The 15,240-nt window shown below is 36.6% G+C and overlaps 1 protein-coding gene across 5 annotated transcripts in view; it reads right to left on the bottom strand.

Annotated features, from left to right (window-relative positions):
* LOC113235490 (cholinephosphotransferase 1) overlaps positions 1–13,506 on the bottom strand; it is a 31,566-nt gene extending 18,060 nt beyond the window's left edge. For all 5 annotated transcript variants that reach the window (XM_026471197.1, XM_026471196.1, XM_026471199.1 and 2 more), the window contains exons 1-2: positions 13,280–13,506; positions 9,274–9,514 (exon numbers count right to left, since the gene is read on the bottom strand). In XM_026471197.1, coding sequence (XP_026326982.1) covers positions 9,274–9,514; positions 13,280–13,491 — 453 coding nt within the window. In that variant the 5' untranslated portion in view covers positions 13,492–13,506. The remainder of the gene's footprint in view (positions 1–9,273; positions 9,515–13,279) is intronic.
* Positions 13,507–15,240: the final 1,734 nt, after the last annotated feature.

Raw genomic sequence — 15,240 nt, 5'->3', positions numbered from 1 at the left:
CAGTGAGATGTTGGCTTGCCGAGGTTATCGTTAAAAGTTAATACTCGCTCTTACGTTAATGCACGTTGTAGACTTCATTATCTCAGTGAAGGTCGAATACTATATATTTTTTAAGATATTTTCAGCTTAGTAACTTCGCGGAAGCAGAGATGAACATAGAATAACATACAGTATGAGTAAAATTTAAAGTCGTGTGAACGACCGATAGAGTACTATATTTATACACAAATGTCACTTCAAGGACAACGTGAAAAGTTCTCTTTTGTTTTCAGCTGTTCGCGAACTCACTCAATCGCGTGTGGTACAGCAATCGCGTGCGATTGAATGCGCGTGTAAAGACGTTGGAAGGAAAAGGGAAAGAACGCGCGATTGCGCTCATCAGACGCGCACTTTGACAAGTACTAGTTTCACGCGGTGTATCCTACACGATTAGCCTTTACACAGACTCTCTTTCCGAAAGAACGTTACCTTAAAAAATTTCGAACTGGTAATCGCGCAAGTGCGAACACGTGCAGGCTTTCCCGCTACAGCCCTACAGGCAAGCACGAAAGGGCGCGACTGGCGCGACAGCGACGTAAAGCGCGAGATACTGCTATTCGCGCATAGACATCTCGCGTTTTAAGCTAGCCACTGTGCGCTCCTGATCACGCGCGATGGAGTGACAGCCTAAAGGGGGCTAATCACCAATATGAATAGATTATCGTCATTTACATTTCTTCAAGTTCATTGTCGAAACAAATGAATTTGTTGGAGACGAGACAAAACTTCCGTCAATCCATCATCTATCGCATCATAAGCCACGTGTGGCGAATATAGAATATTATAAATAGTCGTCCGGTTTAGGTAATATGTAATGATTCATTGACGCTGGCCGGCGCCCAGGAACCCCACGTTGGCAACTCTCCCGAATGTGAATTTCCCTATTACCATTTACACTTCATCTAGGCACTGAAAACGTAACACCAAATCTGAAACTAATCCCATCACTTTGCACAACCATCCTTAACTGCATTAAGACTTAATTGATGTCATAGATTTGAACACGACTACTGTGATACGATAGCTTCATATTATAGACCATACCTGCGGGGTTCAGGGCTTTTGCACATCCCGAAATAACATTGCTTGATCCTTTGGTTCTGTTCCGAGACCTGTTTCAGCTGAGGTTTGATATGGCAATCATACTAGCCTGCTGTTTATTTACCAACAAGATGCTATCTTCAATCATTGTTTGCTGTACATCATGCCGTTGTCACATGTCGCGTGCGTTTGGCAGCGACCTCGGCTCTGCGTGTGGTCGCAACAAATGCTCTGGCCTATGACGGCAAAGTTATTACGTAGCAGAGTAAAAAGTTATACGGTCCATACGTTAGCACACGTAGTTGCTAATGATTACAGTTTAATAGTTTTGTTCACAAGCTGTTAGCAGACGAAACTTTTGTAATATTTCTTGGAAGCAATTTAGTTACTACATTATCGTCACGGAATCGCGTTAAGACAAGACAAGAAATAGACGTGGTTTTTGCGTCGAACGCCCGAGCGGAATCGCGATTTCAGGAACCTTAATAAAACATTGTCTTGTAATTAGCCGAAGATTATTTGTCCGACTTAGTTTTATACAACTGAATGGTAACTTGGACGGTTAATGTCGAGTTTTTAGGTTTTACCGATTGTTACGCATAGGAAATGAAACTATTTTTTCCTTGGATCTAAATCTCAAACAAATCAACGTTTCGGGCAATAAACAAATATACGCCATTTAGATCCGAAATAAAAAGTTTCATTGCCTATGGACGATAAAATTTTTAACTCTTGAAAAAAAAATTTCATTTTATTTGCGATATTAAAAAATAGGTTTGAAACACATGTAAATGATGAGGAGTTCACAATTTTTCTTTCTTCTTTTCTGATGAAATTATGTTTCTTATTGTACACATTAGAAGAAAATCACATTTACATTAAAGGTATTCGTATTAATAAACAGTTTCTTAGGGTCGTATTCTAGAACTGTACTCAATGCTTAAGTCAGGACTTGAGTATGATTCAAAGCACTAGAAATCATACTCAAGTCCCTGCCATTAAGGTCGTATTTCCAGTGCTTGTGGTGACAGTGCAATCCTGACTTGAGCATTGAATAGAGTTCTAGAATACGACCCTCAGTCCTGTTACATGCATCTTGGATGAAACTATCTCCAGTGACCAAGACCACTTCATTGATAATAAAAGCTTTTAATAACAAACTTCAACGGTAGATTAAGTGCTGAGAGACGTTGGTAATGAAGCTACTATTTTCGAGTCTAAATCATAAAATTTGTTTTATTTTTTATTAAAAACGTTGATTTGTTTGAAAAAACAAATATACAAGATTTAACTCTGAAATAATAGTTTTATTTCTAATGCGTAGTAATCGCGAAAAGTTAATCATTCAATACGTATGTCACTGCCGTATTGTTATTGTATAAAGCGCCGTATTGCATTACAGCTAGCTGGTTTGCAAAACGGCGCTGTTTTCTAATACGGCAACCTCATGTTCAGCCGGATTGTGATCACGGTACGTTCTACGAAGCGGCGGTCAACGTTTGACAGAATATTAAAAAGCAAAGCAGAACCGAATTTGTTTGCGTTTTTTTTTTTGCGTTAGTTATTCACCATTATTCACTATTTTCACTCATATTTTTACATTTTCCACTCTCATTATTATTTATTATTTATACCCTTGTATGCACTTTGTTGAGACAGTTGCTGTTTGGAACGGAAATATTGTTGTTATGGTAATGTAGCTCTACTGGCGGCTCTATTTGAAACTGAGGGTCGTATTCTAGAACTCTACTCAATGCTCAAGTCGGGATTTGAGTATGGTTTAAAGCACTTGATATCATACTCAAGTCCCTGCCATTAGGGTCGTATTTTCAGTGCTTGTGTTTCCAGTGCAATCCTGACTTGAGCATTGAATAGAGTTCTAGAATACGACCCTAAGTATTTCAAAGCAGCGTAACAATGACGCGTCCTATTGTATTCCGGCGGCACATTTCTTTGCCGCGTACTTTTTTAAGGCGAACTGCAATCCGTATTAGAAAACATCAATGCAATACGGCGCCTTATACAATACGGCTGCGACATGTACATCAGTACGGACTGGGGTTGCAAGTCCGGTGGTTTGAAGACCTTAAATACGAACATGCGCGCGCCCTAGTCAGCCGTGACCGTGAGACCTTTAAAGAGTCCGAAAAATAAAGAAAAAAATAGTGACATTTCAAATGCGAAGAAATCGCGAAAGCCTGAGAACTCGATATGCTAGTCGTTCATCAATAAGCGGAAGTACTACACAACTCTCGAATGATGCGTAATCGATGAGTAATCGAAGTTGTGCTCTCAGTAGCACTTGTGAAAAAAGAAGACAATCGAGTTAAGTAGATCTTAATATCGATCATGCACTTGATATGGTTTTATTAATATAGTCGTGTTAATGTGTAACGTTAGCGTAACTATCAGCATTGTGTTTGTTATTTGAGAACTAATTTAATTACATTACATTTCATTTATCGCAATCATAATAAGCGTTCAGCATAAGCAGTCGGCAGTGCTACTGTGTGCTTCATAGCCTCGCTTTGATACCGTGCTTGCTATCAAGAAGTAAAACAAAGAGCGGTTACACACGGCGACTTAGCAGCGCGTCTGCAGCGATTCTGTCGCCACACTCCGTCCAACCACTTATCTTACTTTTGCCAGCTCAAATTTTAATCTATTAGTGAAGTCCTAACGCGTTTCCAACTCGATTTTTTATAACAATCGATTTTATTTATGAAGAAGTTTTAATCGTAAAAGTGAGTGGGTTCAAAAATTAAGATATTTTCTGATTGGGACGTGACGTTGCGTTTGACAGTTTGTGTACTCAAGAATTAACAATTAATGTTACTGAGGATTTAAGTGATGACTCCCGTTCATATGGAGAAGGATCCGACGGTTCATTATAATTAATGAAAAGAAATTCGGATCGATAAATATCGGAAGCTAAAGTGCACGTAGTCGCTTCACTATAGAAAATCGCGATTCGCGTTTTTAGTTAATTTATTTCACTTTACAATTAACAAAACAATGTGCATAAACCTATACAGATTTTTCGCACACAATGATTCAACATAAGCAACTGCATTGATGCAGTCGCGCATTTGCATCGAAGCAGTCGCACGTTTGCATCTATGCAGTCGCGCGTTTGTATTGATGCAATCGCCTAAAAAATCACAGGTGTAGGGATTGCATCGCGTAACCGCCCTTAGAATGTATAGCTGATATTGGTGTGCGATTAAACCAATAAAGCAACGAGTCGAAAAATTAAAGAGGCTGTATCGCGCAAACTGGTGCCATTTTATATATCATAGTGTGACTTGAAAGAATTTGTTTTAGTCTCTTAGGTATTTATAAAGCGGTGGTAGCCTAGTGGAAGAGCGATTACCTCTTAATTTAGAGGTCGACAGGTCGAATCCATGTGGTCACTCTATACTCAAATTTCTAAGTTGCGGACATTTGAAAACGTTTAGTAGTTCGTGGGCCTGGTGGTAAGCGACACGGCTGTCCATAACAGTTGCAGTGCCACTCGGAGCTTTTAATCGCAATGATATGAGGGGCACTGCCACTGCACCCGTCATCCTGAAGTATAAGTTGACAAGTCCCGTGCGCCTGTAATTTCACCAGCACCTACCCTTCAAGACCGGAACGCAGTAATGCTCACATTACTGTTTGGCGGTAGAAATAGTTAAGTTTGCAGCATTTCCCTGGACGAACTCTTTCACAAGGAGCTCTACTGCGTTTGAACGTTTTTTGTCAAGTCCCCAACCCGCATCAGACCAACATGGAGGATTATGGCCTAAAAATCTAGATGATGATAATTTTGATAGGTATTAATAGAAAGCTGAAACTCCAATATTAAATTAAATAGTCATAAAATTTTGAATAATCCAATTCAGCGAACAGTGTCTTGGTTGTCGTCATAATTACTCCTTTATTAGCATATAGAGTTTGATCTTTAAATTGTATTAACGAATAAATAAGCTAATATACCGTTAGATGCCATTTAAGAAGTTGACAAGTATGGATTTTATATGCGTCCTTATATAGCGTCCTTCGGCCAAGTGTCGTAAATGTTATTAAGTTATATTTTCAGGCCAACTTTACACATACTCGTGTTAAACTCGTTCTATCGGGGAATCATTACACTTACCGACGCAGAATTGCTTTAAGCGCGCCAAAGAAAGCTTTATGCCTACGTCATATGAACGAAAAAGACATCACTTCTTTCGCTTGCGCACGGACTGCCGCCGATGCGGAACTCACATATTAACATAACAACAAAAATTCCAAATACGGCAGTTTGTAAGGAGGAGGAAGACGAGTGGAAATGGTCATAATTTGTATATCTGGGACTCATCATACCGGATATCTGACCTCAAATTATGACCATTTCCATAACACTCTGGCTAGCATCAAATTAGAATAATAATGTTTCTCAAATTGATTCAACTAGGAATCGAGCACGGAACCTGCTTAAGTGCCAAGAGTCACCCAAAGTGTGTCTTGTCTCCTAATTACATGTCGACTAGAAAAAACTCTCCTTTTTTTAAGTAAGTATATGTAAGTATGATATTACAATAATTTTTAAGTTTATTGAATGTCACGACGTTTGATCACCATATATTTGTGAAATTACTCCTGTGTAAACCATGTTTACTGTGTATAAATTATCATTATAATGGTTTCTCCAAGGAGTCAATTCTTACTTTAGTATCAAGGAAACAATTTCTAGTTTTACTTAATTGGACACAAAGTATGTGTTTCTTGTATTATAGCATTACAGCGTGAATATTACGTGAAAGGGACTATCGGTTGCAGTGCAAAATTTTAGAACAGGCAGAAGGTCGGCAGACGGTGTAATTAGTCATTTAATTGACCTAAGGACCACCTCGTCGCCTAGTCTATCTTTTTGACGCCATGGCGACAACAGAAAAACGTAATAAACTGTGCTAACTTCAGTATAGAGATAGAGATATATTTATTTGTAAGTATATACGGTAAATAGATATATTTTACATACGTAAGGCATCAGGCATAGAAATATTAATTACAAAGTTTACATTTATTCTTTATGTCATATTGCATTATACATATAATTAATAACGCGCACAGTCATAGCCCTGCACTAGGGAAAACCCGTATCGCGGGTGCCATGGACACATAGACTACCACGAATTAAAAAGAATTAATTGAATAATAGAAAAAAAAACAATATAAGTAATATGTAACAAAAAGAGCAACGCATGTCAAAATAATTACAAATAGGTAGTGTCACAGCACACGCTTCAAAATTTAAATGTTAAAAACACATGTACAGTACAAAAACAACTTGGTAACTGGGCTATTTATAATTCGTAATAACAGTTGCCAGTTGCCGCACAAAATTATGCATAAATAAATATTTTCCAAAAAAATATGTTCTGCGTTGCGTAACACAAGACGTGGACGTTGAAGTGGACCGAGGTGCACCCGAAAGCCTTAACAGATAATTCGTGGACTTGGGAATAGTTTGTAGAATACCTATTTTTTTACTTTATTTGATAAACAATGACATTTTGTTTAGGTATTTATTCTCGTCTAATCGACGGCAAAAGTCCTGATTTAATAACGTATTTAAAAAAAAATACTTTCGAGATATGGCAATAATAGTCCAAATTACACTAAAATTAATAAATTCGTAAATTAAAACAAATATTTTGTTTAAAAAAATCATAAAAAAGAAGAATAAAAAAAATCTAAAGTAAGAGGCAGGAGCAGACGAACTACACGAGGTGGTCATCGCCGCCAGTGGACATCTGCAACATCAGAGGAGCTGTCTGTGCGTTGCAGCCTTTGAGAGCCTGAGTAGCTTTTTGAAGAAAGTCATGTCATGTCATGCGCAAAGGAAATACTTCAGGAGGGAGACCGTTCCACACCTTGCAGGTTAGGTTCGAGGAAGAAACCAACACTATGCCCGCGTGGACTTACTATGCTAGGTATTAAGATTTCCCGCCTTTACTCGTACCTCTAAGTACAATATAGTGATTGGCACTATATTGTAACTAAGCAACACACATAATTATAACACTTTCTTAAAGTTCAAGATAATTATCAGTTTGGGTCTATAGTGCGAATGACCTGAACACGGGGACCGGATGTCTGGTTGAGGGAAGCCACATTACTGCAAACTGTAGCACATTTCGTAAAGTGGTTACAACTAGCACGATGATAAAGATGTCCGCACTATACATCTTACATAGTCATTGAGACTTGACCCAAACTGCGTTGCGTATGTGGTGGTACGTATTATATAAAGTTTGTCACATGTCACACAGATCAATACTTCCAATTAACACTACGCCAACTTCATTTTTGGACCAGTTCTATTTTTATTTTGGTTTTTGTTTCTTTTTATTTTTACAAAATTCGTTTTTTATTATTTTTTTCGAATATTTTTCTTTTATTTTTTTTTTACAAATTCGGGGAGCATAATATTAGTAAATAAATATGGCTGTTTGTTTACAAAAATAACAGAAAATGACCAAAAAATTAAGTTGGCGTAGTGTTCATTGGAGGTATCGAAATATAAAGTTGGGTACAAAGGACTAGTTACTCATTGTTAATTCCTAATAAATTTCACAATAAATATCCAGTTTACTTTAAAATGATTGCCATAATAACAAGGCACATGGACAATAGCGTATCGTTAAGTTTAAATAGCGTATCGTTAAGTTTAAATATATTTGTCAACATGCATTAACCCTTTCGTGCAAATAATGACAGTACGGGGTATCCTTTACTACATGGATCTTAAAAAAACAACTACGGGCTGTACAGTGCAAATTCCAAGATAAAAGTTAGGAAAATGGTATTTTTATTTAATAACACTTACAAGCATCATTTCTTTTATTTTCTATACACGATGCTATCAGTTAAAAAATAAATAAATAAATAGATCTTATAAATAGTTAGTACACGGGTGTAAGTGTAGGTTGCATATTTAATCGGAACGTATGATTACGGAGAATTAACTTACTACTTAAATTAACTAATTACTGTTTTGAGTAAAACTAATAGGAATTGTTATTAGCATTGTTGCCTTGAAGTTGCAGGCAAATAACTTTGCTGTTTGATTTCAAAGCTGATAGCAGATAGCAGGTGATAGATAAAAAATATTATGAGTGCTATTTGAATAACAAATCTTTTTTTTTGGCGAGTTCTTGGGTTTTTTCGATTGTTACACATAGGAAATGGAGCTATTCTTCATTCATTCATTTTATAATTTTAATTTCAGTTTTGTACCTGTTTCTCTATTATTATATTGTTGTGTTTGCTAGTGGTAAGACAATAAACGTGTTATCCATTAATTCAATTTAATTACATAAATATCTAATACCTTTGCACGAAACATAATAATCTGTAGCGAGTGTAATTAGTATGATGATCAGAGGTATAGTTGAAGAAATATTATTTGCACCGATGAATGTTATCGCTTGGAACGGCTGATCCTTCCTATTGCAATAATGTAATAAAATCATTAACACTTCTTTTACTTAAAGCATACAGGATTTAAAGGTCTTGGGTCCATCGTACGAGACATGGACGCGCTAAAGCCTTTTCTGAATTCTAGTTTTGAATTATTTCTTTAGTCATCACTTTGTTTATTTTTCTAAACCGACTGTTTTCTTACTAATTCAGCAAAGTTAGTCCCGCGTGACGATTATCAAGTTCAGAGTTAAGTGTCAATGCGTAAAAGTGTTTCGACTAGTTGTTTAACTAAACTGATAGCACGTGTGTTACCGAAACGACTAACTCTTTTGTCCTATTGTGCTCTAAAGATGAAGCGATTGAGATGAATCGGTGGAAATAATATTCGTCAATTATACCTGGAAAACCCAAACCAGACTCGTCACTGTAGAGACATTGACTTTAATACGCAGGGAATTCCCCAAATTTTATAAACATTGAGCTGATGTGCAAAAGGAGGAGGCCTATACTCAGCAGTGGGTGTTAACGGGCTGAGATGATGACGATGGTGACGAATGTTATAAATGTGGTACGTTTTTTGTAAAAACTAATAAATTAAAACTGGTAAATCGCTTCTACATTTACCTTTGAAAAAGATCGCATCTCGTTGCTATAACAAATGTGGAAGTTTGTTAGATTTAGAGTCGTACAGAGATACAATGTACGTTTTATGGCGAAGAACTTCAACAAAAGACTCACCTGAAAGAACATCCACGTGGGATACTCTCCTAGTTTGACAGCTATACAGGCGCCAAGTGCAATGAAGACTGTGGATATGCTGTCGCAGCCGTGGTCGAAGAGCTCACCGAGCGGCGACTGGCTGCCCGTCCGCCGCGCCTGCTTGCCGTCGATGGCGTCCAGGCTTTGATAGATGAAGACTCCAAGCGCACATAAAGCGCATGTCCACCGCGGCGGGTCTTGCCGCGCGTCTGGACTGTACCTGTTTTCCAAACGGTATTACAATAACGTCGTTTAAGGAGGCGTTAGAATGGTCTGACCCATTCTAATACTAGAATACACATATCAGTGGCGAGGTGAAAATAGTCGTTAGTAAAGCCAGCCCAAAACAAAAAAACCTACTTTCATAAGAAAAAAATCTTGGTTTTTGGCCGCTATTGTTAGGTCTTATTCTACTATGGTTTCACAGCGGACTTTTATGAATTTTGATATGAGTGAAATTTCATGAATGAATTAGAAGACGGGTTCCGACCGGCTTGCGTGGTGAAGATCCATTCACAGAGGATTGGCTAAGATCCATCATAATCCTATTATCAAGGATAGGTGATTACGCGTTTATTGTCGAATATTGAATATAAGTTGTTTCAGTGGTGGGGTATGCGCGCTGTCTAGTGGCAAACTGGTGTGAATTGAGTCATATGAACGCCTCGCCACTGATAACTATATTGTGCCAGGCCAACGAAAGTAACACAACCCATAGATCAGAACCAATTAAGAAAAGTTAGTTTCTATCTTGGTCCTACCGGAATTGGAACCCGAGAGGTTCCCTAGGGCACTTAACGTTAACTGATGGGCCACAGACATTCATCTGAGGAATCAAGACGAAATGCCAGAATACTAAGAGAAAAAGACTGTCAAGTTCTTAGGTTTTAGCGATTATACACATAGGAAATGATACTATTTTTTGGATTTAATTCGCGTATATTTGTTTTTTCAAACCATGGAATCTGTAAAGGGCCTTACAACGTTGGTTTGTTTTGTTTTAGATTCTTATAAAATTGTTTAATTTCCTATGAAAAAGAATATGCACACAGCTAACGAAGCTAAGCTAACTTAGCTTGGCGCATACAAAGCTAATCTAAGAAAATAGGTAGTAAGTAGTGACGCGCTACACTATGGATACGTGCGGGGGTGTAAGGCGACAGAAGGGTTACATATTTTATATTTAGCGGGATCGTTGGGTTAGTTTACTTAGCTCGGTTAGCCTCGTTCACGGCGTGAACCGAAGTATGAATAGATGCCCCGGCTACGTGAGCTAAGCTAAGTTAGCTTAGCTTCGTTCGCGTTGTGGCTTGGGCGATAGTTGAAAGGGCGCATATAACATTTAAAAAAAATTGTTATGGTACCCGATCTGTCACTATTTTTATATGTTCCTGGGTGGATAAGGTATGAAGTTAACGCGAGAGAAAAGCAGATATTTATTTGATTTCATTTCCTTAAACATTATTTTCTCGGTTTTGAGTTTTTGTCTTTTTTTTATAATATCAAGTGACGGGAAGGACACGCCGCGCGCCTGATGGTAAGCTACACGCCTGTCGATAACAGTTGCTCTGCCACTCAGTTTTAAATCGCAAAGATCTGAGGGGCACTGCCACTACGCCCGTCACCCTGAGACAAGTTGACAAGTCCCATGTGCCTGTAATTTCACCAGCACCCTTCAAAACCGGAACACAATAATGCTGACATTACTACTCGGCGTCAGAAATAGGTAAAGTGGCAGTACTTCTCTGGACGAACTCTTTCTCAAGGAGCTCTACTGCTATTGAAACTTGTCACAAGCATCCTTTCAACTAACGGTGGCAGTATGTGCATAGAAAGATGGCAGGCAGTTATAGTACAATGTCTGTATGGGATTATAAATTATCCATTTGCCAGCAATACCTGTAACTATTGTATTTTTCATTTTGATAAAAAGGATTAATCCTTGCACTAAATGCAACCACTAACAGTTTCATTTTCCGTCCACATACATCAGTAATTATCAGATATTATATTATTATTTTCAATTTAAAAACAAATGTCTCATCATGAGTGGCATATTGTTAACACCTGCTAATGCACACTACTGTTCTATCTTATCTATTTTAATAGTAATACAATTAAGAATGATTAATTATAAATCCTTTGAGGTAAAGTATATTTCTTTGATAATCTGATTACCTATGATAATGTGACATGCTTTAAGATTGCTTTTCATGTAGCAGTAACGTAAAATGATAATCCAAAAATATAAACAATCAATGTAACTAGGAATTTGTTTTGATGACAAGTGCTCAAAGTAGGATATTCCTTTATACAAGGTACTTACTAAAAAGTCGCACTTATATCAAATTGTTTCTTAGCCTTATTAACCTCTTCTTTAAAAGTCTGAAACTTCTTATTAATGAATACACTAAAAATGATTTTTTTGTTTTATATTACTTTATTTTATTTGATGAATCTTTTGAATGAGATAAGACTTTTGGTGGAGTGGCCAATACCGCACCTCCCAAATATCACTTAAGTCGTTTGACCATACTTGATGGATCTGGAAGTTCCGCAGTGAAACTAAAAATGTAACAAAATCAATGCTAAATGCGTCTATAATTACAAAATGTTTAACAAAAATATAATTTATGTTATTAATGTGTACTGTTATAATAGTATGACAATATTATAATAGCTACATAAGAGATATATACAATTTTGTGTTTGTTTTATTGGAGCTAGCCAAGGTACATTACTGTTGCCATGAAACTTAACAAATTTCATTAAATAGATGGGTTCCGAAAAACAACTTTAACCTTTTATCTACTTAATAAATGTCACTGCAGACGATGTTATTTAACCCTAAATTATTATGTTATAGTAGACAAATAAAGTCAATTTTATTTGTTTCCTAATTTTAAATATATTTAACAAGACATAAATAAATAAATATAAATGTTAGACAACATCACATATGTTGCTTTGATCTCAAAGTAATTAACTAAAGCACATGTCATATGGAAATCAGAAACAACAACAATACCACAAACACCCAGATCCGAGACATAATATAAGAGTTATTTTTTTACATCGACCCGGCCAGGGGTTGCACCCGAAACCTCAGAGATGGTCACCAAAAGCCATCTAATAGACATGCAAGGATAAATGTATTATTATTTTGACCATGTGGCTGTTGTCTTAGGAACTTCTAAAATAAAGGTAGAAAAAGGAACATACAACATGAATAACAAATACCATGTATTTGACTCAAGTGGACTGTTTGGACGTATTGCTCTAGTTGGTTAACAAAAAAAATCAACATGTATTTTACATTAACACAGATTTAAAAGCTCAATGAAACTTTTTCTGTCATCAATTCAGTATTATTTGATAACATCCAAAATCATTTACTGTCCAAATAATAGCTTGCAATGGCCGACTGAACAACTGTTCAACTGGTCATTGACACATGACTACACAGTAGATACTAATAGGTAACCTCACTGTATGATTACTAATATACTTCCAGGACGCTCATGCTATTTCAAACTGCAAAAAATATGCTAATAAACAATAGGAAACTACAGCAAGGAAGTTGCTACAATTCCTTCCTCAACTACATCTACAAGTGTGTATTAAATCTGCTATGTAAACAAATTAATTATCAGTAAACAAGTCTTTTGCATTGTTTTATATAATACTATCATCATGCTTATTGATAATGGACAGTGTCTTCTAAAACGATGCTTCTCTATCTTATCACCGTCGTGGTACGATATTTGTACGACCAATCAAGAGTAGACATCATCGTAACATTCATAACACGCGAAACAGAGCGCCATTCTTGAATGAAACAGCCGATCAAACCCTCAATCATATGGGAAACAAGCAGTGGCAAATGGAAAGTGGTGGTAGTTCGATGCAAAAACGAAAGTCGTTCCGCTGGCTTAACATTGGTGACACAAATTCTTGGCAATAAAAAGCTCGGAGTACCACTCACCATACTAAAATTAATGTGGTGACAATGTTCACTATTAGACCTAGGATAGTAATGAGATTCGGCGCGAGCCACAGCGGCGTCTTCGACACCAGCCAGCACCACCAAGGCTGGAGGCATGCGTCCAATATACTGGCACTTGTACAAGAATATTTATGTTCACTAAGTCTTTTTAACTGTGCAGCGTTGAGAATCCTCTCCTTATAAAACTGCATTTTCCTTTCTTGTCACGACATTAATCACTTTAAAATTCTCTACACTTAATGACTTTACCGTTATAAATCCGCTAATTTAGTACTAGAAAAATCACACTACCACTCAAGACATCACGCCACCATGTGAATCATAGACAATTTGACGTATTTTTTAAAACGTGGTTGACGTTTCTCATATACATGCCATAAGTCGCATTTGATAACTAAAAAATGTTGCTATAAATAGTTAAACGCCTAAAAGAGGGGTAAAATAATTATGTAATTACCATAGTAATTCCAGAAATTGATATGTAAAGTATCTCACAGTTGTCCGAAAGTGTTGATTTATTACGGAAAAATGAGGTTGTTTTTATTATATAAGTACTGTACATTATTAATTAAAATAATGAACTATTTATTATTTAATATGCGAGTGTAGTAACCAGAAATATTATTAAATATTTCTCAATAATAAAAATTGCCACTGAAATTAGGTAGAGAAACTAATACCATGTAACGAAAATTACTATGTACGTATTAATCTTCAGTTGATTTATATAGTACATATTACTATATTATAATAAACGCTCTTGCGGCTCTTGTAAAGTTTCAGTCTTTGGGTAAAGCATTACTTAAATATGTCTCATCAGGAGGAATCTAAGGGTCGTATTCTAGAACTCTATTCAATGCTCAAGTCAGAATTGCACTGGAAACACAAGCACTGGAAATACGACCAAGCACTGGTAGGGTCGTATTCCAGAACTCTACTCAATGCTCAAGTCAGGATTTGAGTATGGTTTAAAGCACTAGAAATCATACTCAAGTCCCTGCCATTATGGTCGTATTTCCAGTGCTTGAAATCATACTCAAGTCTGCTCAAATCCTGACTTGAGCATTGAGTACAGTTCTGGGATACGACCCTTAGGGTCGTGTTCCAGAACCCTATTCAATATTCAAGTCAGGACTTGAGTATGATTTAAAGCACTAAAAATCATAATCAAGTCCTTGCCATTAGTGTCGTAGTTCCAGTGCTTGAAATCATACTCAAGTTCTGACTTGAGCATTGAGTACAGTTTTAGAATACGACCCTTAAAATAAATTTTCGGTTAACAATTTTTTGTTTTCTTAGGTAAAATGTAAAACAAAACAAGAAACGCCTAAAATTTTTTGTAGTGCAATATAATCGGCATGCTTCTAGCAAGCGGCAGGGTAGGCGCTTAACATCATCAGTAGCATCACACTGTTATTCCAGTGTTCCTTTATTTTTTTTCCATGCTCTAAGGATTTAACGCACCTGTATATTCAACGCGTTACTGAAACGTCCGTTGCTGTGTAAAAGCGCGTGAAACAAAACAGATTCGCATGTCTACCTTGTTTATTTTGTATTTTATATAATGTAAACAGGATAAGTGAGTAAAACGCGATACAAACATGTGTAAGTTGTACGTTTGTTTATTATAAATTAATATCACTGTATGTTGCAATTTTCCTCTATTTTTTTCCATCTTCTAAGGCCGTGTAATTTAACCGTCATGTGGGAAGGTGCTCATTCGACACCATCACATCCGCAGTGCGTCTATGGTGTGTGAAACGCACTTGGGAAAATGGTGAGCTTTGGACTCTATTTCTAGGGTTAGGGTACATTTTTAAAGGGAAGGGGTTTTAAAGTAAATTTAAACTGTACAAAAAATAATTACACTTTATTGTACTTTATCCTTACTCTACTTATCTACAAACAATACCAGGATAGAAAATAAAGAAATTTTGATT

This window comes from Hyposmocoma kahamanoa, unplaced genomic scaffold (genome assembly GCF_003589595.1).
Source record: "Hyposmocoma kahamanoa isolate Upper Pololo Valley unplaced genomic scaffold, ASM358959v1 87, whole genome shotgun sequence".
NCBI classification, from domain to species: domain Eukaryota; kingdom Metazoa; phylum Arthropoda; class Insecta; order Lepidoptera; family Cosmopterigidae; genus Hyposmocoma; species Hyposmocoma kahamanoa.
This window is presented reverse-complemented; position numbering and strand designations above follow the sequence as displayed.